This window comes from Dendrobates tinctorius, unplaced genomic scaffold (genome assembly GCF_039654945.1).
Source record: "Dendrobates tinctorius isolate UK_male_01 unplaced genomic scaffold, ASM3965494v1 ptg000124l, whole genome shotgun sequence".
Lineage (NCBI taxonomy): Eukaryota > Metazoa > Chordata > Amphibia > Anura > Dendrobatidae > Dendrobates > Dendrobates tinctorius.
The window spans coordinates 4,805,788-4,832,098 of NW_027361792.1; the positions used below are offsets into that span (position 1 = coordinate 4,805,788).

The window sequence follows — 26,311 nt, forward strand, 5'->3', positions numbered from 1 at the left end:
GGATGTATTAACAGAAGCATACAGTCTAGATCACGTGAAGTCATTATTGCCCTCTTCTCCTCTTTGGTCAAACCTCATCTGGAATACTGTGTCCAGTTTTGGGCACCACACTTTAAAAAAACACATCAACAAACTGGCGCAAGTTCAGAAAAGAGCGACCAGAATGGTGACCGGTCTGCAAACCCTGTCTTATGAGGAAAGGTTGCAGGATTTGGGAATGTTTAGCTTGCAAAAGAGAAGACTGAGAGGAGACTTAATAACTGTCTACAAATATCTCAAGGGCTGTCACATTGCAGAAGGATCATCTTTATTCTCATTTGCACAAGGAAAGATTAGAAGCAATGGGATGAAACTGAATGGGAGGAGACACAGTAGATATTGGAAAAAACGTTTTGACAGAGTGATCAATGAGTGGAACAGGCTGCCACGAGAGGTGGCGAGTTCTCCTTCAATAGAAGTCTTCAAACAGAGGCTGGACAGACATCTGTCTGGGATGATTTAGCGAATCCTGCTTTGAGCAGGGGGTTGGACCAGATGGCTCAGGAGGTCCCTTCCAACTCTACGATTCTATGATTCTATGAAAGCAGCATGTCACCAAAGAAATAGCCTTAAAGGGAATCTGTCACTCATTTTTAGAAGAAATGCGTAGAGCAAGACAGGGAGGGGGGGAGCAGGAGAATAAGCCCACCCAGCGGACCGGAAAGCGGCAGTTTACATACATCTGAACCGATATAAACAAGGTATTTATGCATGAAAGGTGCGGGGTCAGCGGGAAGCAAAAGTACTAAGAGAATCCTTATGTGACACTCAATTGAATGATATCATTATATGATATCTCAAAAAAGGGGTGACAGATTCCCTTTAAGCATAGGCAAAAAAGAACACAAATGTCCGTTGATTCAGACTCAGACCTGGGTCCTCAGCACACACGGGAGGAGTAGTCCTCCCCACATACAACTCCCTGGTTCAGGAGCAGGCTACATTATAAGGGTATAGCCACACCCACGAACCCAACAGCTGACTGGTCACGTGATTGTGACCTCACCACAGGTCCTTGCAAAACATTAGTAATATTGTGATATTAAATAAGGCTTACACTACATTACAGAGACAAGTAGTCTCTGAGACACATACCTCCCATCAACTATACAACCCTTAGCCATGCCACAATAAACACACACACTGTGTATTGTGTAGGATCTAGTTTGGTACATGCAGTTTTCCGTTGTTGTGACGTCACTAAGACCTACAGGACACATATAAAAATACATACTGCCCAAAATACAATTTTTTTTTCTTTTTAAGGGACAGATTGTTTTAAGGACATCTTCCACCGCATGTCTACAGAACTGACCACATTGGCCTTCCGTAGGAGCAAAGATTGTTCCAACTTCGGCTTTAACATGAACAGAGCCTTTGCTTTAGACCAGTTTCACGTGTCCGATATTCACGGTCCGAGCACAGATCACAAAGTTCGGACCCACCACGGGTCTCCTGGCCCAAACTGAACAACCTCATAGGCATATATAGGGCTCAGGAGTACGGGTCAGGAGACCAGCCGACAGTCCTGATACTGAGGTTCATATTCTGACTGAAAAAAAATCATATGCAGTATGAAGAACTCGAGATTAGACTGGCCTCCAGAAAGACCCTTTAATGGACAACTGTTCTGCCACAATGAGAACTATTTGAGGATATGGCTATTTTGGTCACTTGCCACCAGGGTCTTTTTTACAGAAGGATTTACAAACATATTAGATTATATGTCCTGTGTGATAATAATGAAAATTACAATGCAATTAAAAATGGAGGTAGACCCCAAGACTGAGGCTACGCGGAGGTCATACCTGACGTGTCTGTGCTGCTGCCTTTTTGCATCCTCTCCTAAGCGGTTCAGGGAAGGTGAGCGGCTCCGTGGTACTTGGGAATAGCTCCCAATAGTTTTCACAGTTCCATTTGGATTATTCTGCATCTGTTGCAGTAGCTGTGGTGAAAGGCTGCGGTGTAAAGAGGCCGAGGCGGCGGACCACTCAGAGATATTGTTCACGTTCAGGTTGTTGTCGCTGTTGGATCGAAGGAGGACTCTGGGTGCTGTCAAGGTATGCTGCGGCCCCCTTCTCCGATGAGAATAGCTGGGCGCTTCCCTGAATGGCACTGCAAAAAAAAAAAAATGTATATATAAATATGTATATAAAGAAACAGGCTGACATATATCATGTGCACTAAGACCTGGCACTGTGCAAAGTCACCTGGTGCGATCCACAGCACTCCGCCATTCCCTACACTGAACACCTGCACTCAGCGTTCTGCTTTATGACTATTTTACTGACACAACCAGGCCAAGAAAGAAGGAAGGTTAAATGACAACACCCTCGTGGGAGAACAGAAATCTAGCTGTCTGCTGTGACAGACGTGTGAAATTGGACAATTTAATGAAATGCACCGAGAGAACTCTCAGATATATTCAATCTGACATTGGGAAATTAACAAAGAAAACCGCCAGGTTCTGCATGGTTCCCAGTGCAAAAACATATGTCATACGCAAGCCCCCTCCTAGCACGGGGCTGTAACTATAATTCAAAGGGTGTCAAAAATGTTGGGCTCAATCTATTTACAGACCAATAGATGTTAATGGATGGTGGAGCGATGGGCTGCGGGATGTAGAGACATGCAGCTCATGGTATACACATGTATGGAACGTAATAACTGTTAGATCACATCATACAGAGGCGAAGATGATGAGAAATGTGCTGTGAGGCATCTGCTTCATAATCACAGATTTAAGCTAAGGAAATCATTTTATACATTTTAATTTCCAGCTGCAAAAATAAACATTACCAGACAGGCACATTTTACCTTTGTGCAACCCTACAAGAGGCCTATTCCACAGGCCTTAGATGGAATCAGCACCGGCAAAATCAGCCTAGGACTTAGATTATTAGCACTAGACATTTTTTGGCTGGGAGTTATCATGCTGATTCCTCTTATTTCCCAGCTCCTCCATTCATCCCAAGCTACTATGGGACAGGGTTGAGCGGCTGGCAGTCACTTCCACTGTATTTCCCATGCTGGGTTTTTCTTCTGCATTTTTGTTTTCATTTGCAGATGTTGGCACGTTTTTATTGTGTGCAGTTTTTGATACATTTTGGGTGCCAAGCCTTTTTGAACTCAATAGTAAAAAAAAAACTGCAGGAAAAAAGCTGATATTTTGACAGATCGCACTCGGACCGAAACTACAGTTGTCGGCATGAGCCCTTACAGTAATTACACACATCGTGGATCTGGTTACTACTGCAATCAGTTAAAACCCATTTACCTTCACATGTGGATTTGATGTGAATTTTGTCCTCAGAGCATCTGCAGCAACACTTAATACAACGCAAATGGTGCAGGTACAATAAAAATCAGCAGAAACAAATGAAATCCTGCAGTTTAAAAAAAAATCCACCAATTTAATCCAGGCGTACAGAAAATATAGCATAGTTAAGATTTTGCCTAAACAAGTTTTGCCCTCACTTATATATCTAGTGATCAGGATTTGGTAAATGTATTTATTGCCACAGATCATTTCTCTTTAACACCCTGCATACTCACTATGTCGGAGCATTACCTACACCCCCAACATCCTGATCATACTCCACAGTGGAAAATTAAAACAAAAAGAGACAGAAAGAGAAGGAAATTATAAGTTGTGCCAAACTCATCCTGACACTTTTCCACCGTTGCCTCCACATTAGTTTGCAGCGCGGGTCGTGAGGATGTCTGATGGCGCATGTGCATGGTCTCCGAGCTAGTCTGGGTACTGTGCCGGTTATCTTATTAGTGCTACTAAGAGGCTTGTTTCTATATGTGTACAGACCAAAATATGGAATAGCAATCTGTTCTGATTAATGGAATTTTTGTTGCCTTTTTGGTGCAAACTTGAAGCAGCAGCATTTTTTGTTTTGCCACAGAAACGTTAGAAATCTGATTTAAAACTATAACCGTGGGATTTTTTTTTTTACATGCATTTTCAGGCTCCCGATAGAAATTGCCAAAGAAAGGAAATTAACTCCCCCCCCCCCCCATACCTCCCCCCAAAAACACACATACCTGCATCCAAAATCGCTGCCGTCAATTGATCGCAGGGAATCCACGTGTTCTCTGAACTGTGCGGATTCACCGCGTCCAATCCATTCTATTGGTGAAATAAGGAGGCAGCGGGGATTCTGTAGTCCTAAAAAAAGAATACCCAAGTAGCTCCAAGGAGGAGTGGATTATGGTTGCTTCTCTCTCCTTTCCTAGTTTGCAGCGAAAAACCGTTCAGGAGAGTGGAATAGGCTTACGCCCATGGAAAGGGGGAAATATATACCAGGCCCTTCTGTCCTGAGTGGCAAAATAGTCACCATATGGATGGGCCTAAATGGCGATTTTGGCCACAATACAAGTTGTGCATCAGTCTAATGTGAACGTGCCCTTAGATTGGGGCTCCATGACCATTTTGGCTGTGCCCCAGGTCGTACGACCAAAAGTTCATTGTAAGCTGCTGAGACATCACAGCGCAATGCGGGTGAATAGAGTCGCACTGTGACCTGCAAGATACTGTGATTTCAACAAGCTGCAAAATATCCAACTGGTTTGGACGTTTTGATTGTTGCAGTTACAGTACTTTGGGGTTCTCAAAGCAACCCCTTACATCGTATATTCAACTTTTATGAGAATTCATTGTAGAAATGCTTCAGATTTGCATTGCAAAAGATATATTTTTTTACGTGAATCCGCTTCAAAATCCACCTTAAAAAAAAACGAAGCCTGAACATGAAATCTACACTATACATTTACCGGATGCAGACTGAAAATTTGCACCGCAGGTCAATTTTCTGCGGCGTGCTATTATTTGCTCGGTGCGAACATTCCATAATGAGGTCTACTTTGATCTTTGCCATAGTGACCTGGGGATAATCTAGGTCATTAACATTAACAGAAATAAATACGTGACATAGATCACTCTGTAATGACTATCGAATAGAGGAGTTTCACTTTTTGTATTGAAGAAGTGAAAAATTACCGTAACTTTTTGATGATATTCTAATTTTATGAGAAGCACCTGCATATCCCGTGCCCCAAGTGTCGGCAACTGAATAAAATCTTCAAAGTTTGCAATTTTGTAATATGAAGGTGCAAATATGACTCTTTTGTATATCCACTAGTGTCTGTTACACTCTCACTTCTCTAATTATTGCACACCTGTGTCGTTTCTGCCGTTTCACGATTGTTCAGCATTTATTTTAAACATTTTGTCATGGGTTTGCTTGCAATACTCAGTGACCGTGGACAGTTCATGCCTGAAACGCGTCTGAGCGATATCTTATCCACCACCATGAATTATTTTAATTCCATGTTTTGAAATAAAGCTTTAAAGATTTTATTCAGTTGACGACACTTGGAATTTTTCTTCATTTTTTACCGTGGGTCAGTGGTTCTCCTTGTAGCAGTAACACCATATTGTGAACGGTCCTGATATTAAACAGCACGGAGAGTTTTTAAACTTTTTTGCTCATTATATGAATGTATTCCATGCTCCCATCCCTTCAGGAACCTCTTCAAAGAGACCCTGTCGCCAAAACAGGACTCTCTCGTCACAGCTAATTACAGGCTGCAATTATGTTGAGTAATCCGCCTTATGACACATCAATCAGGAGGATGAAAAGCCACGTCCTACACAGTAAGAAAAGTACGTGGACTCTAGTTAACATTGGAAAATTAATGGGCATCATTTTACGTATGGGTTCTCCAAATAATAGAAAAGGCCTCACTGGAGAACAGGAAACTGAACCCCATCCCCCTCCTATTAATGAAGAAGGCTGCACATGTAAGAAAGTGGCCTTAGCTAAGTACCACTGTGCAAGATGGTGTGACAGACGCTGGTGCTCCTCCAGATGGGATGACTGAGATATCCAACACTTTCAATTACAATCAGCTGCATAAAGCCAGTCTACAGCACATACACAGACAGGGCAACGCACAAGAGTAAATGTCAACAATTCGTAGAATGGGTGTTGTCTAAATGATGACATGATGGCAGGGCATGGACGGGGCCTTCTTGACGTCGCGCTTGCGGTGTTTACCAGGTGCCCCAGGAACACTCCGGATGTGTACACTACACATGTCCATAGGCGTGCATCACCGTACGGAGGACAGAGTAATGCCCTTTTATCCCCTGTATGGCCGGTGTACATCAGTCTTGCAAGTGTAAAAGTCTCTTCTGTCATACAGACAAGTGCCTAGGTTCTTCTCTGTCCATGCTCAGTGTTGTCCAGCTATCATATTTTGCAGGTTGGAGATATCCTTGTTTCCAGCTTTAGGGGCTGCATGGGTAAAGTATCCCTATAGAGTGGGATACCCTGTCATACCTCCAACATATAGGCCCATCTCATATGTATGGTAGTATTACCCCCATACCCCAGTAGTATAGCTCTTACATACAACATCTGTACAGACTCTGCATACAGCCAACATGTGGGTTGTTAATAGCATTTTATGTGCAATATTACCAGCATAAAAATACCTTTTCATCATTTTTTTTTTTTTGCTCAATAAGCTACAGCTAATCTGTGCTGACGAGGTGGAAAGGGAAGATGGCTCTGGACAGAATCAGTCTCCTTCCCCCTCTGGCAGTTGACAACACAGTCCCTTCTTACTTCCTCTGCAGGATTCTTCTCGGCTGTACTACCATGTTACTACAGAGGCTCAGCTCCTTTCTGGACAAGCAGGCAGAAAGCTATTTCCATGGGACGATCGGAGGGTCACCTTGCAGAGACTTGGGGAGAGTGATGGACCATATGTCACCATCAGCACTTAGCGCACTATGTTTACATTCTCTACACAGTTAACACCAGGTGGCGCTACACTGTAAGGTCAGGACTTTTCACTGGTGTTCTTTCAATACCATATACGTTTTTTGTGATTTCTTCAGTGATTACGATATTTAGTTTTCGGGCAAATCCTTTGCTGCGCTAGACATATTCAGACCTGCACATCTGTTATGCTTAACCTTTGCAGCATCTGCATACACAATGACTGATTCACTTTACAGCACTGTTAATTCTTCATTCAACTTTTTTCTAAGGGTAAGGCCAGAGATTAAATGCACCACAGCAGCCAGAAATTGCTGCAGTTTTGTGGCTAATTAACAAGCAATCGCTTGATTTTGCACAAAACTGAATGCACCATAACTGCACTGTGCGACAATACCCTCAGGTTGGGGTCAGCACGTGTCGCACCTGCTCAGAAGCCACTTCCTAAATGATGCAGCAGTCGCCCACAGCATCATCAGTAATGCATTGCAGAGGTGTGCTTATGGTTAACTGCCACGTGGTTTCTGCAAAGCTGTGGGCCGTAAACAATAAGCAAACCATGCGCCGTTCATTTTTTATTGATCCAATGGGAAACTGCTGAGACATTTACAAAGCGGCTTCTCAGCAGATGCACCCAGGACACTTGCTAGACGCCCACCGAACGTCATGTGTGACCCCCAACCTCATCCTGTGGCCACGTTCCCATGTAGTGTAATTGTTGCGGGGTTTTTTCCATCTGCTTTTTTTGTGCAAAGTGAAGTGATTTCATAAAGACAAATAACCACTCTACATTTAAAGATGCTGAAGAATCCGAGGGTTATTTTATTTTTCGGATACGTCTCTATGGGGATTCTGAAAAATGCTTGGGAAAAGTTTGAAAAATTTCCAAAATTTGAGTTTCTGGATGAAGAAGGAAAAAAAAAAAAAAAAGACGCTGCTTCAAATCTGCACCAAAAAAAGCAGCAACAACAACAAAAAACCCTTAAAAAATGGAAAAAACCATAACAGATTGATATGTATTTTAGGATGGACAACTGCAAAAAGAAAAAAAAAAATGCAGGGCAAAAATAAAAGCAGTATTTTGTACGTAGGAACTTCGCCTTGGAAGGCAGCCATCATTAAACCCTAATTACCAACTAAAGAAAAAAATTAAATGACAATTCTGCAATTTAAAATGTTCCCTCTGTTCCGATGAAGAGAAAAATGCAGGAAAACACATCTTGGAACGGCGACATTCACAAATCGTCACCTTTATGGATCTCCGAGTCTGTAACACATTTCTCATTGAAGACGTCCAAGGGAAAAAAGACAAATGGTTCTACAGAACGGACATAGAATCTGCTGTCTCATCAGTTCTGCACAATGTGGGCTAATGTCTTATTCTGTAGAAAGCAAAATGTATATACCCAAGCCGCGCACATGTAATACAGAGGCGGCTGCCATGGGGCCTCAGGTGATAAATGTTGGAATGAGAGGTACAGCGTAGCAGGAGAAACTGCCAAACCTCAGCATAGTGATAAAGTGATAGGGCTTCAGCTGGAGGCACGAGTAATCGAAGACAGACTGGTTACTACTTATGTGCATCCCTGACAACCAGTCTGTCGCAAATGACAAAGCTGTCAAGAGACAGACTGGCATTGAGCTGATGGCCATGACTTCTGCTCTGGACAGGAGCTTTTGGGTCACCGAACTAATTACATTGTTGGTTAGGATAGAAAAATACAAGTTCACACATACACTACCTTCCTGACCGCAAGTGGATATTTTAAGACTGAGAAAATCAGTTAGATAAACGAGGCTGCAAGTGCACTGAGGTCGGGACAATTGTCAGCAAGTGCACAGATCGTCCCTATTATTGCCTTCTAGTGCCACACTTATGAGCTTGATTCACGTCTCTTCCTGCCGACACAAAACAGACTCCAATCAATTCCATGGTGGTGGTGCTATGGCGGAAATAATGTGGAGGATCGGTGGACTTGCAGGGAAAATACCCATTGCCAGCGTTTAAAAGACGAAGTGTTCACATACCCTAAAGAAGTGTCCTGGGGCCAAAACTCTCCAGCCTGATTTGTGATAAGTTTCAGGACTCAAACTCAACAGCTTCATAGCCATATTATGAGGCTACAGGTCTGGGTGAGATGACCCACGGCCAGTCCATACTAGGACCATATACTCGTCCTTGTTTTGTCTGTGTGCTGGCTGCTGTGCAAACAGAACAGAAATTACGCCCATCTAAACTGAGTCTCATAAACATTGTAGCTAGACTTTCCTTCACCTGGGACAAGGATTCAGTTTGCTGATCTGACCTTTTATCTTAATGTCCTAGCAAATGCAAAGTGGATAGCTGGTAACTTCCTACACCACCACCTGGTGACCATCTGCACCCAAGTAACAAGCCGGATGTCATACAACATCAGAAAATGTTGTTCCGCCCAATGGAATAACATATGGCGATATCAGAGTTGGTTGGGTCACCTGCCAAACTAACCAGCTCAGTCCTGCTATGTCTGTGGTTATATACGTAGAGTATCATCTCAACAATACAAAAAACGCACAAACTGATAATAATTCTGTGCAAATACAGGACAAGGTTTCCCTTCACCTTCCTAAATGCCAACCACCAGAATCCATCAGTCATAAAATGGGGACAAGGACAACCGGCCCTTGAGGGATTTGCGAGGTGATGACCTTCAGAGCCGCTATTATTTTGAGCCTGGAAGGCAGAATTATAGAAAGAGATGCCAGTGATATTACAAGAGCCTGGTATCTGATGGTGCGGTGGGTACAGGGTGCAGCCACCCAGTGGTGTGGGATATGTACGGCTACGTGTGCAGCTCACTGTCACTATGTCTTGTAGAGATGGCATGTAATATGTGGGATAATTAGACACCACAGGAGACTGATGATGAATGGTTAATCAAGACCACTTTGATTCTAAGTGATTAATTTGAGCTTTGCTTTGCCCAAAAAATAAAGATATAAAAAAAAAAACTTACAAAAAATTCTATATAAATCATGTTTCAGTCTAATTTAATTCCCGCTCGTGCCATGTAAATCAATCACCACTCGCTCCTACAACATGAAAGTCTCTTGAGACATCAGAGAAGGTTGGATCTCTGCCAGATCAGCTAAAAGATACCCTGAAATGTTGCACACATCACAATAATCCAACTACCAGATAGTACGGCGCTACTGTGGAACTACAAGTACAAGCACCACTTTACCCATTTTAATCAGATGTCACAACCAACTCTTGGCATTAGCCTGATTAACACTCAGTGGCGTCATTATAATCTCAAGATGTCAGACATCTGCTTTACTGTTGTAGAACTGAAAGTCTCAGCATTCTGCCATTAACCCAACTCATTAGGCTGTCATTCAATCATTCACTGAAAACCAGTGGAACTACATATCCCAGCAATCGATTAACCTGTGGAGCGGAGGTGTCCTCCATAAGAGGTCAAGTCGTCAGATGACGGAGGAAAAGTTGTCGGGCTACAGGTTCCAGCAATATCTTATGGGGGGACCTTATTTGAATCAGCTTAAAAAAAAAAAATCAGTTGCCACAGAGCTGCCGTAGAACTACAGATCCCATCAAGCAAATATTAACCTTGTACCATTATAACGTATCGGGAACGTCGCAGAATTTTATTATACTTCTAAGAATGCAAGTTTGATACAAAGCAGTTATGGAACTCTTAGCAAATCTTGATCAAACACTACTGTGCATGTTGCAGCTACAAATGGTGGGAGTTGTAGTTCCACAGTAAAATTCTATGATATTCTATTAATCTGGAGTCTCGGCATCTGCGAGGTTAATATGCAGCTTCTCACATCTACACACTAGGTTTCCCCCCTCCATCATGCATTATTCCAACTCCCATTCAGAAAAAAACAAGCCTACACCACATCTCGCTGCTGCTCTGTCCATACCAGCACCACTCCATCTGTTCTTCACCATCCCACAAACTATCCAAAGGCAAGGAGTCCATATGAAGTTTAATGAGCCTAAACCCCAGCAGTCAGGGAACAGCCCCCACTCCCACCCAGCAGGTCCCTCTTACCTTCCTTCTTAGTGAATGCACTAAACAAAGACTTCATCTTCCTGGGAGTGAAGCGGAGATGTGCCAAGCACCCCGAGAGTGGTCGTGGAGTCAGGACCACTAGCCCATCAGTTTCAGCTGCCGGCAGCCTACATTGAGGAGCAAGTTCCTGGGAAGTGTGGAAGAGCGAGCATTGCTGGGAATGTAGAACCCAGGACTCTGGTGACGAGCCCACCCCATATCCTGTCCGTCAGCTGGGAAACGGCTGCGCGCAGACTGGAGACGCTCAAACATCTTGCGATCTTTAACAGAGTGAGTCATGTGAGCAGCTCGGGTCTGTTCCTCTGCTATTGTAAGGATTGTATTAATGAAGAATCAAGCACGGCTCAGAGCGGTGGGAAAGGGTCGTACAACAATTAGGATGCCATTGTGCAGACTGAGAGATGCCAGATGGGGACAGGGGTGCCACATGCCACTAAGGCAGGAACGGAACAGTAGTTTGGAGATTTCTAATATCCACGCGAAAATGACTGCACCAGCGGTGAATTTGTGGCAGAAATTTCTGAATGGTTCTGGTGGATGGATTTCTGCAAGTCGAATTCAAATGAACGGGAAGGGTGCCAGAATTTATGCATCAAATCTGCAGCGTGTGAACTCCTCCCATGAGGCTAAAGACAGTCACCATGAGAAAAATGACCAGTCGCCTGGTTGGTGACTAGTGGGGAAAGCAGAGCTGGCCCAGAAATTACCATCGATGATTGTAACTAAATGTTTCCTGGCTCACAAAGAGGGGTAGAAAAAAGTAGGTTTGAAAACTATTAAAATGCATCTGAGCAAAGAACTTCTAAATATTTGATAATATAAATTTTCTTGCAGCGAATTTACTGTATACATTTCTGCGACAATCCTATCCAACTCAGTGCATTTAGGCATGTAGACATGGTCAAGACAATCTCCTGCAGTTCAAACCGAGCATCAGTATGGGGAAGAAAGGTGATTTGAGTGCCTTTGAACGTGGCATGATTGTTGGTGCCAGAAGGGCTGGTCTGAGAATTTCAGAAACTGCTGATCTACTGGGATTTTCACGCACAACCATCTCTAGGGTTTACAGAGAATGGTCCGAAAAAGAAAAAAAATCCAGTGAGCGGCAGTTCTGTGGCCGGAAATGCCATGTTGATGCCAGAGGTCAGAGGAGAATGGGCAGACTGGTTCGAGCTGATAGAAAGGCAACAGTGACTCAAATTGCCACCCGTTACAACCAAGGTAGGCAGAAGAGCATCTCTGAACGCACAGTGCGTCGAACTTTGAGGCAGATGGGCTACAGCAGCAGAAGACCACACTGGGTACCACTCCTCTCAGCTAAGAACAGGAAACTGAGGCTACAATTTGCACAAGCTCATCGAAATTGGACAGTAGAAGATTGGAAAAACGTTGCCTGGTCTGATGAGTCTCGATTTCTGCTGCGACATTCGGATGGTAGGGTCAGAATTTGGCGTAAACAACATGAAAGCATGGATCCATCCTGCCTTGTATCAACGGTTCAGGCTGGTGGTGGTGGTGTCATGGTGTGGGGAATTTTTTCTGGGCACTCTTTGGGCCCCTTGGTACCAATTGAGCATCGTTACAACGCCACAGCCTACCTGAGTATTGTTGCTGACCATGTCCATCCCTTTATGACCACAATGTACCCAACATCTGATGGCTACTTTCAGCAGGATAATGCGCCATGTCATAAAGCTCGAATCATCTCAGATTGGTTTCTTGAACATGACAATGAGTTTACTGTACTCAAATGGCCTCCTCAGTCACCAGATCTCAATCCAATAGAGCATCTTTGGGATGTGGTGGAACGGGAGATTCGCATCAGGGATGTGCAGCCGACAAATCTGCGCCAACTGTGTGATGCCATCATGTCAATATGGTCCAAAATCTCTGAGGAATGCTTCCAGCACCTTGTTGAATCTCTGCCACGAAGAATTGAGGCAGTTCTGAAGGCAAAAGGGGGTCCAACCCCTTACTAGCATGGTGTACCTAATAAAGTGGCCAGTGAGTGTATATGCTGATAAGATAGGTGAACCACTGGGATCCCAACCAAGTAAAGCTCTGATCACATCTCCATTCTCTTGGGATAGATGGAGAAAGGACACATGCTCAGAGCCCCAAGACAGAGGATGAACAGAGCCTCAAGAGAAAGGACATATGTGCAGATCCCCAAGGGAAAGGACATGTGTGCAGTGCCCATAAAGGACAGGCAAAGCCCCCAGAAGAAAAAGGACATGTGAGCAGAGCCCCAAGAGAAACGATGAGCAGAGCTCCAAGATAAAGGACGAGCAGAGCCCCAAGAGAAAGGACACGTGAACAGAGACCCCCAAGAAAAAGGACACATGCTCAGAGTCCCAAGATAGAGGATGAGCAGAGCCCAAAGAGAAAGGACACATGTGCAGAGCCCCAAGAGAAAGGACACATGCTCAGAGCCCCAAGATAGAGGATGGGTAGAGCCCCAAGAGAAAGGACATGTGTGCAGAGCTATGTGCAGAGATATGTACATAAAGCCCCAAGACAAATTATATGTGCACAGAGCCCTTAGAGAAAAGACACGTGTGCAGAGCCCCAAGAGGGAGAATGAACAGAACACCAAGAGAAAGGATGTGTGCAGAGCCCCAAGAGAAAGGATATGTAATCAGAACCCCAAGAAAAAAGAGATATGTACATAAAGCCTCAAGACAAATTCTATGTGCACAGAGCCCTTAGAGAAAGGACACGTGTGCAGAGCCCCAAGACAAAAGGACATGTGTGCAGAGCCCCAAAAGTAAGGACACGTGCCGGGTATAAAGCCCCTAGAGAAATACATGGGTGCAGAGCCCCAAGAGAAAGGACACATGTGTGGAGCCAAAAGAGAAAGGATACTGTGCAGATCCCCAAACGTAAAGACAAGTGTGTAGAGCCCCATAAGATGAGACATGTGCAGAGCCCTCAGAGAAAGGACACATGTGCAGAGCCCCAAGAGAAAATACACATGTGCAGAGCCCCAAGAGAAAGGACATGTGTGCAGAGCTATGTGCAGAGATATGTACATAAGGCTCCAAGACAAATTATATGTGCACGAGCCCTTAGAGAAAAGACACGTGTGCAGAGCCCCAAGATGGAGAATGAACAGAACACCAAGAGAAAGGACGTGTGCAGAGCCCCAAGAGAAAGGATATGTAATCAGAACCCCAAGAAAAAAGATATGTTTATAAAGCCCCAAGACAAATTATATGTGCACAGAGCCCTTAGAGAAAGGACACGTGTGCAGAGCCCCAAGAGAGAAAGGACATGTGTGCAGAGCCCCAAAAGTAAGGACACGTGCCGGGTGTAAAGCCCCTAGAGAAATACATGGGTGCAGAGCCCCAAGAGAAAGGACACATGCGTGGAGCCAAAAGAGAAAGGATACTGTGCAGATCCCCAAACGTAAAGACAAGTGTGCAGAGCCCCAGAAGATGAGACATGTGCAGAGCCCTCAGAGAAAGGACACATGTGCAGAGCCCCAAGAGAAAGGACATGTGTGCAGAGCTAAGAAATATGTATATAAAGCCCCAAGACAAATTATATGTGCACAGAGCCCTTAGAGAAAAGACACGTGTTCAGAGCCCCAAGAGGAAGGATGAACAGAACACCAAGAGAAAGGACGTGTGCAGAGCCCCAAGAGAAAGGATATGTAATCGGAACCCCAAGAAAAAAGAGACATGTTTATAAAGCCCCAAGACAAATTATATGTGCACAGAGCCCTCAGAGAAAAGACACGTGTGCAGAGCCCCAAGAGAAAAAGGACATGTGTGCAGAGCCCCAAAAGAAAGGACACGTGCGCAGAGCCCCAAGAGAAAGGACAGGTGTGCAGAGCCCCAAGAGAAAGGACAGGTGTGCAGAGCCCCAAGAGAAAGGACAGGTGTGCAGAGCCCCAAGAGAAAGGACAGGTGTGCAGAGCCTCAAAAGTAAGGATAAGTGTACAGAGCCCCCAGAAAAGGGGACATGTGCAGAGCTCAAAGAGAAAGGACAAATGCGCAGAGCAGCAAGAGAAAAGACACGTGAGCAGAGCCCCAAGAGAAAAAGGACCACGTGTGCAGAGCCACAAGAGAAAAGACACGTGAGCAGAGCCCCAAGAGAAAAAGGACCACGTGTGCAGAGCCACAATAGAAAGGATATGTGCACTGATCCTAACACAATGAAGATCCCTTTTACCTCAGTGCAGTACAGAGATGTAAAGCCTCCATAATGCGGTAGGGTTGATGACCATCGATCAGGACTCATTTCATGGATGCCACATAAGCACAATAAAAATTAATGGGAATAAGTAAAAACTCACGGGTTCACAGATTTCCACATCCTGCATTTACTTTTTTATAAAATATGTAAAAGAAATATCACAGTAAGAGGATGAAAAGATTGGCTTGGCGAATGGCCATCCTGTGCAGTAACACAATGCCGCGTATCTGCGTGAAGACATTTCTGCACAGTAAAATTAACTGTAAGTTACACCAATGTACAGACTTGACCTACATTTCTACATAAAAAGGATCAGGCGGCAATTATCTCCCCCACAGTAATTATGATAAAATGCAGCAAGAAGGTGGGAAACAGGACATTATTTATAAGAAAATAAGGCATCAGATGTGGATGTCAGGAAGGGTGACTGCTATAACTCGGGCAAGAGGGAAACTCATCAGCCAGCGCCCTACTCATCCTTACACTGAATGAACGTGTCCAAACTCATTTATCACAGAAGATTTCTGATTTATCCAGATGGCGGAAAATGAGAAATTCCAACTGAGACAAAGAAAAGGAAGTATTTGCATATTAAGAGAGATGTACACGGCTTTACTTCTCACATACCACCCACAGCAGAGAAAAGCCCCTGCTGACCACTTGCCACGCATATCATGTCACAAACTGTGGAGCTCGGCCGACATTCCTGCTTATATAGTCTTTCATGGTCTTTGTTACTTCTTTATAATGGAGAACAGCAGTGGTGTTACTTGTGTAGCTGAAATCAGATCGGTCTCCGTGAACAATTTGGTCTCAGAACTGCAACTTTTATACCTCAAGGTCACTAAGTTTTAGGGTTCAGGACGCTGTTCACGTTGTTGAGGTTTGCCATCAGGGAGAACTCAGCGTGCAAAAGTTTATAAACATGTCCGTTCTTTAATATACAGAAACCCCCCCACCACCAATCTGTGACAAGATACAGACAGTAATGCCACTAATGTAACACACCGGATGTCAGTACCCCAGATGGTGACCCTGGATACAACCTCTGATGGCGCACACTACTTACGCCCCCTACTGAGTGAGTCTATATTCTGCAAGTAGATCTTCCAGCCACCTAAGTAATTGACTTTGGACCCCGTACAATTAGCCTGAGAAGAAAGCTATTGCCACACAAGATTATATTTCACCTGCTGCAACCTTTGCAAAAGTAAGAAGAAAAAGTCCAAAGCTTCCCGCAGTTAACAGTTCATTGCCAGGGGGTCACTAAGAGACAAGGTTGTCCAAATGGGTCAAATACCTAAACGGCAAAAAAGGGTTTGCATGCGTTGGCATCCTCGGGTAGAGATTGTGGTTCAAAGCTAAATGCTGTACTTGCTTATGGATAGAATAGAAAGTCTGGTTTCTATTAGCAGCAATTTACTGTCCACAGCTATCTTATCTGTAGGTGTTGGCATCACCAATAACTGGCTGCAGTGGTCATAGGTATATATGACACACAGTCACTGCTGGAAGAGTCATCAAAGAGACCACCGGAGCTGGAAGAGTTCTCAAGCTGGACCTTCAGGAGTGCACCGCTGCTCAGCCTCCTAATGACTGACAGTTCAGACCAGCAGAAAGGCCGAACTGCTGGACAGGAACGGTTCACTTTCTGATAATACAGCATTGGAGGAGTTTGCAGACACTGAAGTTGGCCGAATACAGTTAGCTTCAGAGCAGCGCTTGCAAGCTCGACAGTAAATAGCTTCAAAGCGCTGCATTGCTATGCTGAGAGACTGGGTCTTATTTGCCTGGCAAAATGCAGAGGTGGTCGGTGACCTTAGAAACATGCTGTAAACTACAAAATTAACAATCACTCCAATCTTCGAAATGGAGAGGATTTTTAACAACAAGTAAATTGCAAAGTTAACTCTTTTCACCCATTTGTAAGGTTGAGATTAACCTTTTGGCCATGTTCAAACTTTCAGTATTTGGTCAGTATTTTACTTCAGTATTTGTCAAAACCAGGAGTGGGTGATAAATAAAGACGAGAAGACTTGTTCCTATTGTATTTTTACTTTGAACGTTCCAATCCTAATTTTGGCTTAGAAATACTGATGTAAAAACTGACCAAATACTGGACGTGTGAACATGGCCTTAATACGAAAGTATTTTATTCTATAATGTTTTCTGCATGCAAACAATTTTCTTTAAGGCTATGTTCACACGTTGTGCTTTTGATGTGTTCCTTTTCCTAAGGCAAAACCCGCTCTTTTGTCAGTACGAAACTTGACTCAAAAAAGCAGGTTTTGCTTAGAATTTGTTGCATTTTTCGCTGCATTTTTGTCAGGGTACACTTGTCTCTTGTGCATGCCGATAAAGTTTAGAGCAAAAAGAAAAAACCCGATTCTACTTAATCAGGTATAGGCGCACAAAAAAACGCAGCAAAATCTGATACTTGCTTTCAATGGGTGAATGCTGGAGACAAACGCTGAAAGAAGTGACGTGCTCCATTCGGCAAAACCTCAGGTTCTGCACCAAATACTGAGGACAAAAAAAATAAGCTGTGTGCATGCGATTTCTGAAATCTCACACACTCAAAAACACAATGTGTGAACATAGCCTAAAAGGAAACCTGACGGGACGATTTTACTGCTGACGCTACAGGTATGGCTGTACTCGTGGATAAAGTCACATTAGCCTAGAAATAGTTTGAGGATGTGTTCTATTCTCTGGGACACATTGACACACCCTCAACACACTTCCAGGCTAATTTGGATTTGGCTACAAAACTTTGATTTCTAAGCTCAGCCACATCGGATTACTACAAGGCAAGTATCATAAGGGTTCGCTCACTAGCATATATTCTCTCATGTGAGAGAATCAGGCCAATTAAGCCAAACTCTGTCAGCGTTTGATCCGAGTGTCTCACATGAGAGCATTGCAGCACAGGTGCGGAGAAGACGGAGAACTTCATTTCTCCATCTCCTCCATTGCCTCTTTGATCATACATTGGGACTGTGATGAAATCTGGAGTGACGTCCGATGTCTGACACCACGCACCCATAGACTGGAGTTGGATTATGTGTGGAATTGGGATTAATTTTGCAACAATCTGTCTTTTATAGCCACTGTGTTGCTCTGTGTGTTGCTGGATACCGACTGAACTGAGAATCGCTCAGTGAGCTCAAACTGACTTGCAGTTTGTAACTTTTTTTTTAACTCCTCATTCCTGATTCATACACACATTAAAGTTCATCTCTCTTTTTATGACAACACAGCAAATCAATTGACTGAAATTTGCTCAATAAAAGACAGATAATAGAGTTACAAAGTCCCTGCCACAACTAGCTAATGATGCCTTCTGCCCATCAGATTGACGGTTCCATCGGAATCAGCGATGATATTTATTTTACTCATTTATAGAGCGCCCTTAATTCCCCAGCACTGTACGGACATTATCATCACTGTCCCCATTGGGGCTCACAATCTACATTCCCTATCAGTATGTCTGAAATTGGAAGAAACTCAGGCAAAGACGGGGAGAACATACAAACTCCCTGCAGATGTTTTCCTTGGTGGGATTTCAACCAAGGACCCCAGTGCTGCAAAGCACCAGTGCTAACCACTGAGCCACTGTGCAGTGATAACCACTGAGCCACTGTGCAGTGCTAACCACTGAGCCCCCCCCCCAAGCTTCATTTAATGAGTACGGCACTATATAGTATTCAGAAAAGCTAGGACAAAATCAGTGCTATCCACTGAGCCACCATGCAGTGCTAACCACTGAGCTACTGTGCAGTGCTATCCACTGAGCCACCATGCAGTGCTAACCACTGAGCTACTGTGCAGTGCTAACCACTGAGCTACTGTGCAGTGCTAACCACTGAGCTACTGTGCAGTGCTAACCACTGAGCCACTGTGCAGTGCTAACCACTGAGCCACTGTGCAGTGCTAACCACTGAGCCACTGTGCAGTGCTAACCACTGAGCTACTGTGCAGTGCTAACCACTGAGCCACTGTGCAGTGCTAACCACTGAGCCCCCAAGCTTCATCTAATGAGTATGGGCCCTATTTAGTATTCAGAAAAGCTAGGACGAGTTGGACATATCATTTGTAACAGCAATTCTATAGCGACACATTCCTTCAGAAAAACGCTAATAAAATGTCCCCGGACCCAAATGTCCAGACAGGGACACTTTGCTTGCTGATGATTAAGTCATGTAACTTTTTTTTTTACTATCCATAATGCTGTAATAACAGCCCATGGTCATACCATTAGACTGACACATTACTAATAATGGCTCGCAGTCACACATTACACTGTAAATGAATATACAACAATTCCAAAGCCCTTGAGAGAAAAAAATCCACTTTCCTGATTTTTGAGGACAGCAGGTAATGTGCTCATTTACATACATGCCTTTAATGTGCATGCACACATTTTAATGATTGGCGCTTAGAGAGATCACAGATGTACGTAGGAGGAACATTCACCGAAGCCGTCTCCAGCATTCAGCGTGCTAGCACACTCTCCTAATGGATGGGCCGAACATTCACACACCAAAATATGTGCATCACCCGGAGGCTGCCGCACAAAATAGGTCAGATCGGAGGGAAAAAAAAATAGCAATTACAGCCTGTGAATCAAGTAAATGCAAATATAAATACTAGAGAGGATCAGAAAGATTTGTGCTATCCAGGAGATTTCCATTTACCACCTATCCTGCGGTAACTTATGTAGTGTACAGCCTGGTTGGTGCAGGGCTACAATTTTGTTTCTGGTGTCCTTTGACAGCTCTTTGGTCTTCACCATAGTGGAGTTTGGAGTCAGACTGTTTGAGGGTGTGCACAGGTGTCTTTTTATACTGATAACAAGTTTAAACAGGTGCCATTACTACAGGTAATGAGTGGAGGAAAGAGGAGACTCTTAAAGAAGAAGTTACAGGTCTGTGAGAGCCAGAAATCTTGATTGCTTGTTTCTGACCAAATACTTATTTTCCACCATAATATGCAAATAAAATGAAAAAAAAACAGACAATGTGATTTTCTGGATTTTTTTTTCTCAGTTTGTCTCCCATAGTTGAGGTCTACCTATGATGTAAATTACAGACGCCTCTCATCTTTTTAAGTGGTGGAACTTGCACTATTGCTGACTGACTAAATACTTTTTTGCCCCACTGTATTTGATCACCGACCAACTAGAAAAAATTCTGGCTCTCACAAACCTGTTAGTTTTTCTGTAAGAAGCCACCTACTCTACACTCATTACCTGTATTAATTGATTCTGTTTGAGCTTGTTACCTGTATAAAAGACACCTGTCCACACAATCAATCACACTCCAACCTCTTCACCATGGCCAAGACCAAAAAGCTGTCTAAGGACATCAGGGACAAAATTATAGACCTGCACAAGGCTAGGATGGGCTACAGGACAATAGACAAGCAGCTTGCTGAGAAGACAGGAACTATTGGCACAATTATTAGAAAAAGGAGGAAACACAAGATGACCGCCAATCTTCTTCCTTCTCGGGCTCCATGCAAGATCTTGTCTTGTTGGGTAAGGATGATTCTAAGAAAGGCCTGGAATCAACCCAGAACTACAAAAGAGGACCTGGTCAATAACTTGGAGAGCTGGGACCGCAGCCTCAAAAATTACAGTTAGTAACACACTACGCCGTCATGGACTAAAATCCAGCAGGGCACGCAAGTCCCCCTGCTCACGCCAGCACACGTCCAGGCCCATTTGATGTTTGCCAGTGAACATCTGGATGATCCAGAGGAGGCATGGGAGAAGGTCATATGGTCAGATGAGACCAACATAGAACTTTATGGTATCAACTCCACTCGCCGTGTATGGAGGAAGAAGGATGTGAACAACCCCCAAAACACCGTCCCAACTGTGAAGCATGGTGGGGGAAACATCACACTTTGGGGGTGCTTTTCTGCAAAGGGGATAGGATGACTGCACCTTATTTAAGGGAGGATGGAAGATGTAATGTATCGCAAGATTTTGGCCTGCAACCTCCTTCCCTCAGTAAGAGCATTGGTGATGGGTCATGGCTGGGGCTTCCAGTATGACAATGACCCGAAACACAGCCAGAGTAACGTAGTAGTGGCTCCGTAAGAAGCATTTCAAGGTCCTAGAGTGGCCTAGCCAGTCTCCAGACCTGAATCCAATAGAAAATCTTTGAAGGGAGCTGAAACTCAATGTTTGTCAGCTACAGTGAAAGATCTGGAGAAGATCTGTATGGAGAAGGGGGCCAAAATCCCTGCTGCAGTGTGTGCAAACCTGGTCAAGAACTACAGGAAACGTCTGACCTCTGTAATTGCAAATAAAAATTTCTGTACCATATATTAAGTTCCGCTTTTCTATTGCATCAAATACTTATTCCATGCCATAAAATGCTAATTAATTAAGAATCCTACAATGTGAATTTCTGTATTTTTCTTTTTAGATTCTGTCTCTCACAGGTAAAGCTTACCGACAATAAAAAAATTACAGACCTCTCCATTCTTTGTAGAGGGGAAAACTTACAAGACTGGCAATGTATCAAATACTTATTTTCCTCACTGTATGTAGATAACCGATTCATATACATATCTATGCCAACAAGGTGTCTAATTATAAATGGGCCACTACAAGCTCCTTTGCTGCGTTGATTCCGGTAATTTGCGATTGTTTAATCCCCTCGGTGACCTCGGCACTAACATTCAGCCACACTGCAGCACGCAGGAGCCCAACGTTAATGAATCATGCTATAAAAATAATTCCAGATAAAAATGGAGCCCGGCGACGCCAGGTTATCTGGAGGTGTTTTGTTCTAAGTAACAAATCCTACTGAGTGAAAACTTATACATGTGTAGGTGGACGGCCGAGGAAACAACACGAAGGAGAAGAAAGATTCAGCGTGAATGCTGCCGATACATTGTTCTGGGGACGAAGCGACAACGGTCTCTGCCGACACAAGAAAACAATTCTTCATTATTATTTTATTAATACATCTTTATAGTGGTCTATTCTGTTTTTCCTTGTACAAAGCTCCAAATCTCCTGTGAAGATCTTATAAAATGTATTCTATCACAACCGCTGCTATGAGAGACTTAACCCCTTACCACAACGGGCAATTTTTGTGTTTGCACTTCCGTTTTTTCATCTTCCTCCAAGAATCATAACATTTCTATTTTTGCATCTGCAAAGCAGTAGGATAAGTTGATTTTTACAGGACGACTTGTAGTTTTGAATGATGGCATTAAATATACCATATAATGTAACAGAAAAAAAATATAGCAATGTTGGTGGTCTTCAGCAGGTCCCTGGCTGCTATGGTAATGCATCAGCAACCCTACTCACGTATAGGATCCTAATGATAAATCTGCATCCACTGTGTACAAATTGGACTCTTCATCCCCCCCTAGTGGTGACTGCAGACAAGAGATTCCTGCAGCGGACGTGGGGCAATGGGTCGTGCTAGGTAAACCATCTCTGTAGATGAGACTGATACAGGAGGGTCCTGACCTCTCATTACACACTACGATTGCATATCACTATCATATGATTGCTGAAGGTCTGACATCTGGGACCCCCATAGGTCTGGAAAAAAGGCTAATGGAACATTGAAGAGGACCTTTCACCAAATGTTTTCATGCTGAACTGGACACACAATGTATTAGAGGCTGCAGAGCAGAATAAAACATATTTGTTTCTTTTCATTTCGCCTCACTGTTGCGGAGATATTAGCAATCAAATATTTAGCACCCAATGAGTTAACTTTAGTCAGTTTTCAGATAGTTTTCACTGGGGGCGTGTACTTCAGCCTCCCTTACGATGCTGACCAATGATAAGCAGGCAACATAAGTGCATAATGTGATAATGTCATCAGGGTCACATGATCAGAGTGCCAACCAGAGTGTGCAGCCAGTAAGCTGAAAAAATACACATTATCTAAGGGGTTGTCTATCACGTAGATATTAATGACCTCTCCTAAAACAGGTGGGCGTCCGACTCTTAGCATCCAGCCGCCAGCACTGCTAACAGTGCACAGCTCTGTACACCTTGTAGTGGCTGATCTCGGTACTGCAGCTCAGTTCCCACTCACTTGAATATTAGCTGAGCTGCAGCATCCAAGAGACTCGATACAAGTCTCTAATTCAAGGTGCTTTATGCATGTGTATAAGTGTATCTGATACCACTGACAACACTTAAGACATGCAAATTATTCTGTAGTCATCTAATGAAAGCCGTCACACCAATAATAGTCATGTATCGGATGTATATTGTGAATGACAGATCATCCTGCCGTCGCGGCTCCTATGAGCTCTGTTTATCATCCTATTATCCCGATTCAGAGAAGATTTTTTTTTTTTGTTATTTTAAGAACTAATTAAGACTGAGCATCTGATCTAACCTTTAAGTGTATGTCTTCCTGGTGGGCTTGGAGAGGCCATTATCACTGTGCTCGGCATGATCTGTGAGGATGCACCAAAATAAAGACAGTGCAAGCTTCACTTCTTATCAAATAACTACATGTGCGGTGAGAACGTCAAAACAAGAACATTTAAGAGGGAGAACCTGTTGTGTAGCCTGATCGCCGGGCCTGGTGTCCATGATGCAATGCATTGCTGCTGCCAGACTGAGGACCTGGCACCAGGTGAAGAGTGTCCAGTAATGCCCTTATTTTATTTTTGCTGCTTACCTAAGTATTTTGACTTTTTTGTTTTAAATCCCACATAAGATTCCACAGGTATAAAAACTTTTTTTTTTATTTAGTGCTAACTTTTATGGTCTTTACCAAAGGGGCGTAGCGCACATGCTAATTATGCAGAGCAACCTTAAGACACTCCCCTGAGCATCCTGTGAGCCACGCCCTCTTGCTAAACGCCATAATAATTTTAACTAAAACAAAAAAAGCCCATATCTCTGGAATCGTATTACGGAATGAAAAAATATAAATATAAAACAAATAATTTATATAAAAAAAATTAAGTAAAAATTAAATATAAATAAAAAGATTACATTAATACATTTATAGAAAACTCAGGAAATCAGCAGAAATAAAATTAGAGTAAAAACATAGCACTTTTAACCTGGTAACAAGGTCTCTTTAAGCAGCTGCTGATTCGCTGTTCACATGTCGCTTCCTTTTAGTGAACGGTAGGGATTTCCCTAATCACATGATCCAGATTTCTAACACTTTTACTAGTAGGGTGCATTAATTTCCTGCTGTATACCTCTGACCGATGCCTCCAACATATGCCACTGTATAGACATATATATATCACCCATGATATCAAGTAATAAAAAAAAATTATACCACATTTCCATTTTTTACACTGGATGCTTCTGTATATACATTTTTAGCCCTGTCGTGGCCTAGAGGTAAGTTTGTTGCATGCACTAACAACTTTCCAGGCACATATGTGAAATGAACAATGCAAAGGTTGAAATCGGCAAGAAATCAACAGCCTTTACACAATTAAAACCTCAACAATAAGAACTGTGTTAACATGCCCTGCTGCCATGATACCACGTGGCGTATATGCTGTGTTTTTTTCTTCTGCATTTTTCCTTTTTTTTTAAAAAAAAAACAAACAAACAAAAAGAAACATGAAACCTCTAAAGATGTGATTTCATGGAGGCTCACACCCACTGTGCAATTTCAGATGATGCGGAACTGTACATTTTTGTCCACATAGAATTGTATTGAAAGCCCAAAAAATGTAAATCACATTGTAGTTTTGAATGAAGACTAGCAGAGTATTTTTACAAAATACAAAAAAAAAAATGCTACATCAAACAAGATGAACTGAGTGAGGTCAACCAACAACACAACATATATAGACATGGAGGTCTTGAAATGCAAATCCACTGACACCTTTATATCTTCTATCTGCTGCAGCATTCCTAAGGAATTAGCATTTTAATTAATTAGCAATTAGGGTATATAGTACTTTTCGGCATGACAGAACACTTCCCAAGTCACTGCCTCCAAGGGTTATTTCTTGGCTTACAACTAGGTTCTATAGTGTGCTTGAAAGCCTGCTCTGTTAAGTCCAAGGCACTTAATGCCTCATTTGCATGTTTGCTTACATTGCTGATTTATTGGGAATGCAGCAACAGATAAAAGATAAAGGTGTCGATTGATTTACATTTGAAAGAACTGCTTGCCAATAAATGTAGTTTTTTTTTTTCTTGGGGGAGGATGCTCTTACTGAAATTTACATTATGAATAAGGGACCACACTACGTATTTCTTGCAGATTTTCCTCAAGGATTTGTGTTGCAGGTATTTTTTTTTTGCACGAAAATTGGACTGCAAAGAAGATTCATAGATCGGTAACATGTTAATTCACCAATCAAAAGGCTAAAATCTGCAATAAAATCTGTATATAACTTACACGGATTTTGAGGTAGATAAACTGTGGAAAAATCAGCAACAAACATGAACTTAGCCTAAAAATTGAGTTTTGTCTGCTTGCGTCGCTTCCTTTTTACAAAGTTTTTCAGCTTCTATTAATTGATTGGTCAATTATGAATTTTTTAAAAGCAAAAAAAAGTCACAAGATGCGCGTTTTTAAATTTTTTTGTAAGATTGTAAAAAAAAAAAAAAAAAAAAACACCTTGGGGAAAAAAAAACCAGAAACGTGTGCACTAATGACGTATTTTACCATTGAAATCAACAGAGGACGTATTGAAAGATTATTTGAAGCCAATTTTTTAATGTGGCTTATGGGGCAGAATCTGCTCCAAAATCATGCAGAAAAACTTTTCATCAAACAGTCTGCGCCAGAAATCTGGCATAAAACTGTTGGAAATGTTGCAAGATGACGCATGGCCAAAAACTAGCTGACAAATTTGTCATAACCTACACCGCAAAACTGGCGCAAATTATAGCAGGAATGTATTTCCATGCACAGCAGCGAACTCTACGTACAAAATGCCAGCCTTGATGAATCGGACCCTTGCGATTAAATATCGGACTGCATTCGTACCAATTTAATTCTATGGCTCTGTTCTCAATTGCGTTTTTTTTCCTGCTCTGAACTGATTGTGATTGGACAGGGAAAAAAAAATAAAAAATAAAAATCACACTATGCTGCGACTGCTTGCCAAATTCTGATCGCACGAACCCATATAAGTCTATGGTTGTGTGTGAAACATCGCACTGCACTCGGATATCACCAGAGTGCAGTACGATTCCCGCCGACGCCT

At 42.9% G+C, this 26,311-nt stretch overlaps 1 protein-coding gene across 8 annotated transcripts in view; it reads right to left on the minus strand.

The window, feature by feature from the left end:
* SHANK2 (SH3 and multiple ankyrin repeat domains 2) overlaps window positions 1-26,311 on the minus strand; it is a 641,049-nt gene that overhangs the window by 340,464 nt on the left and 274,274 nt on the right. For 7 of the 8 annotated variants that reach the window (XM_073541767.1, XM_073541764.1, XM_073541768.1 and 4 more), the window contains one exon: window positions 1,848-2,154. In XM_073541767.1, the coding sequence (XP_073397868.1) occupies window positions 1,848-2,154 (307 nt within the window). Of the gene's footprint in view, window positions 1-1,847; window positions 2,155-10,900; window positions 11,059-26,311 lie in introns of those variants that run through there. The other variant, XM_073541769.1, reaches the window with a different exon arrangement.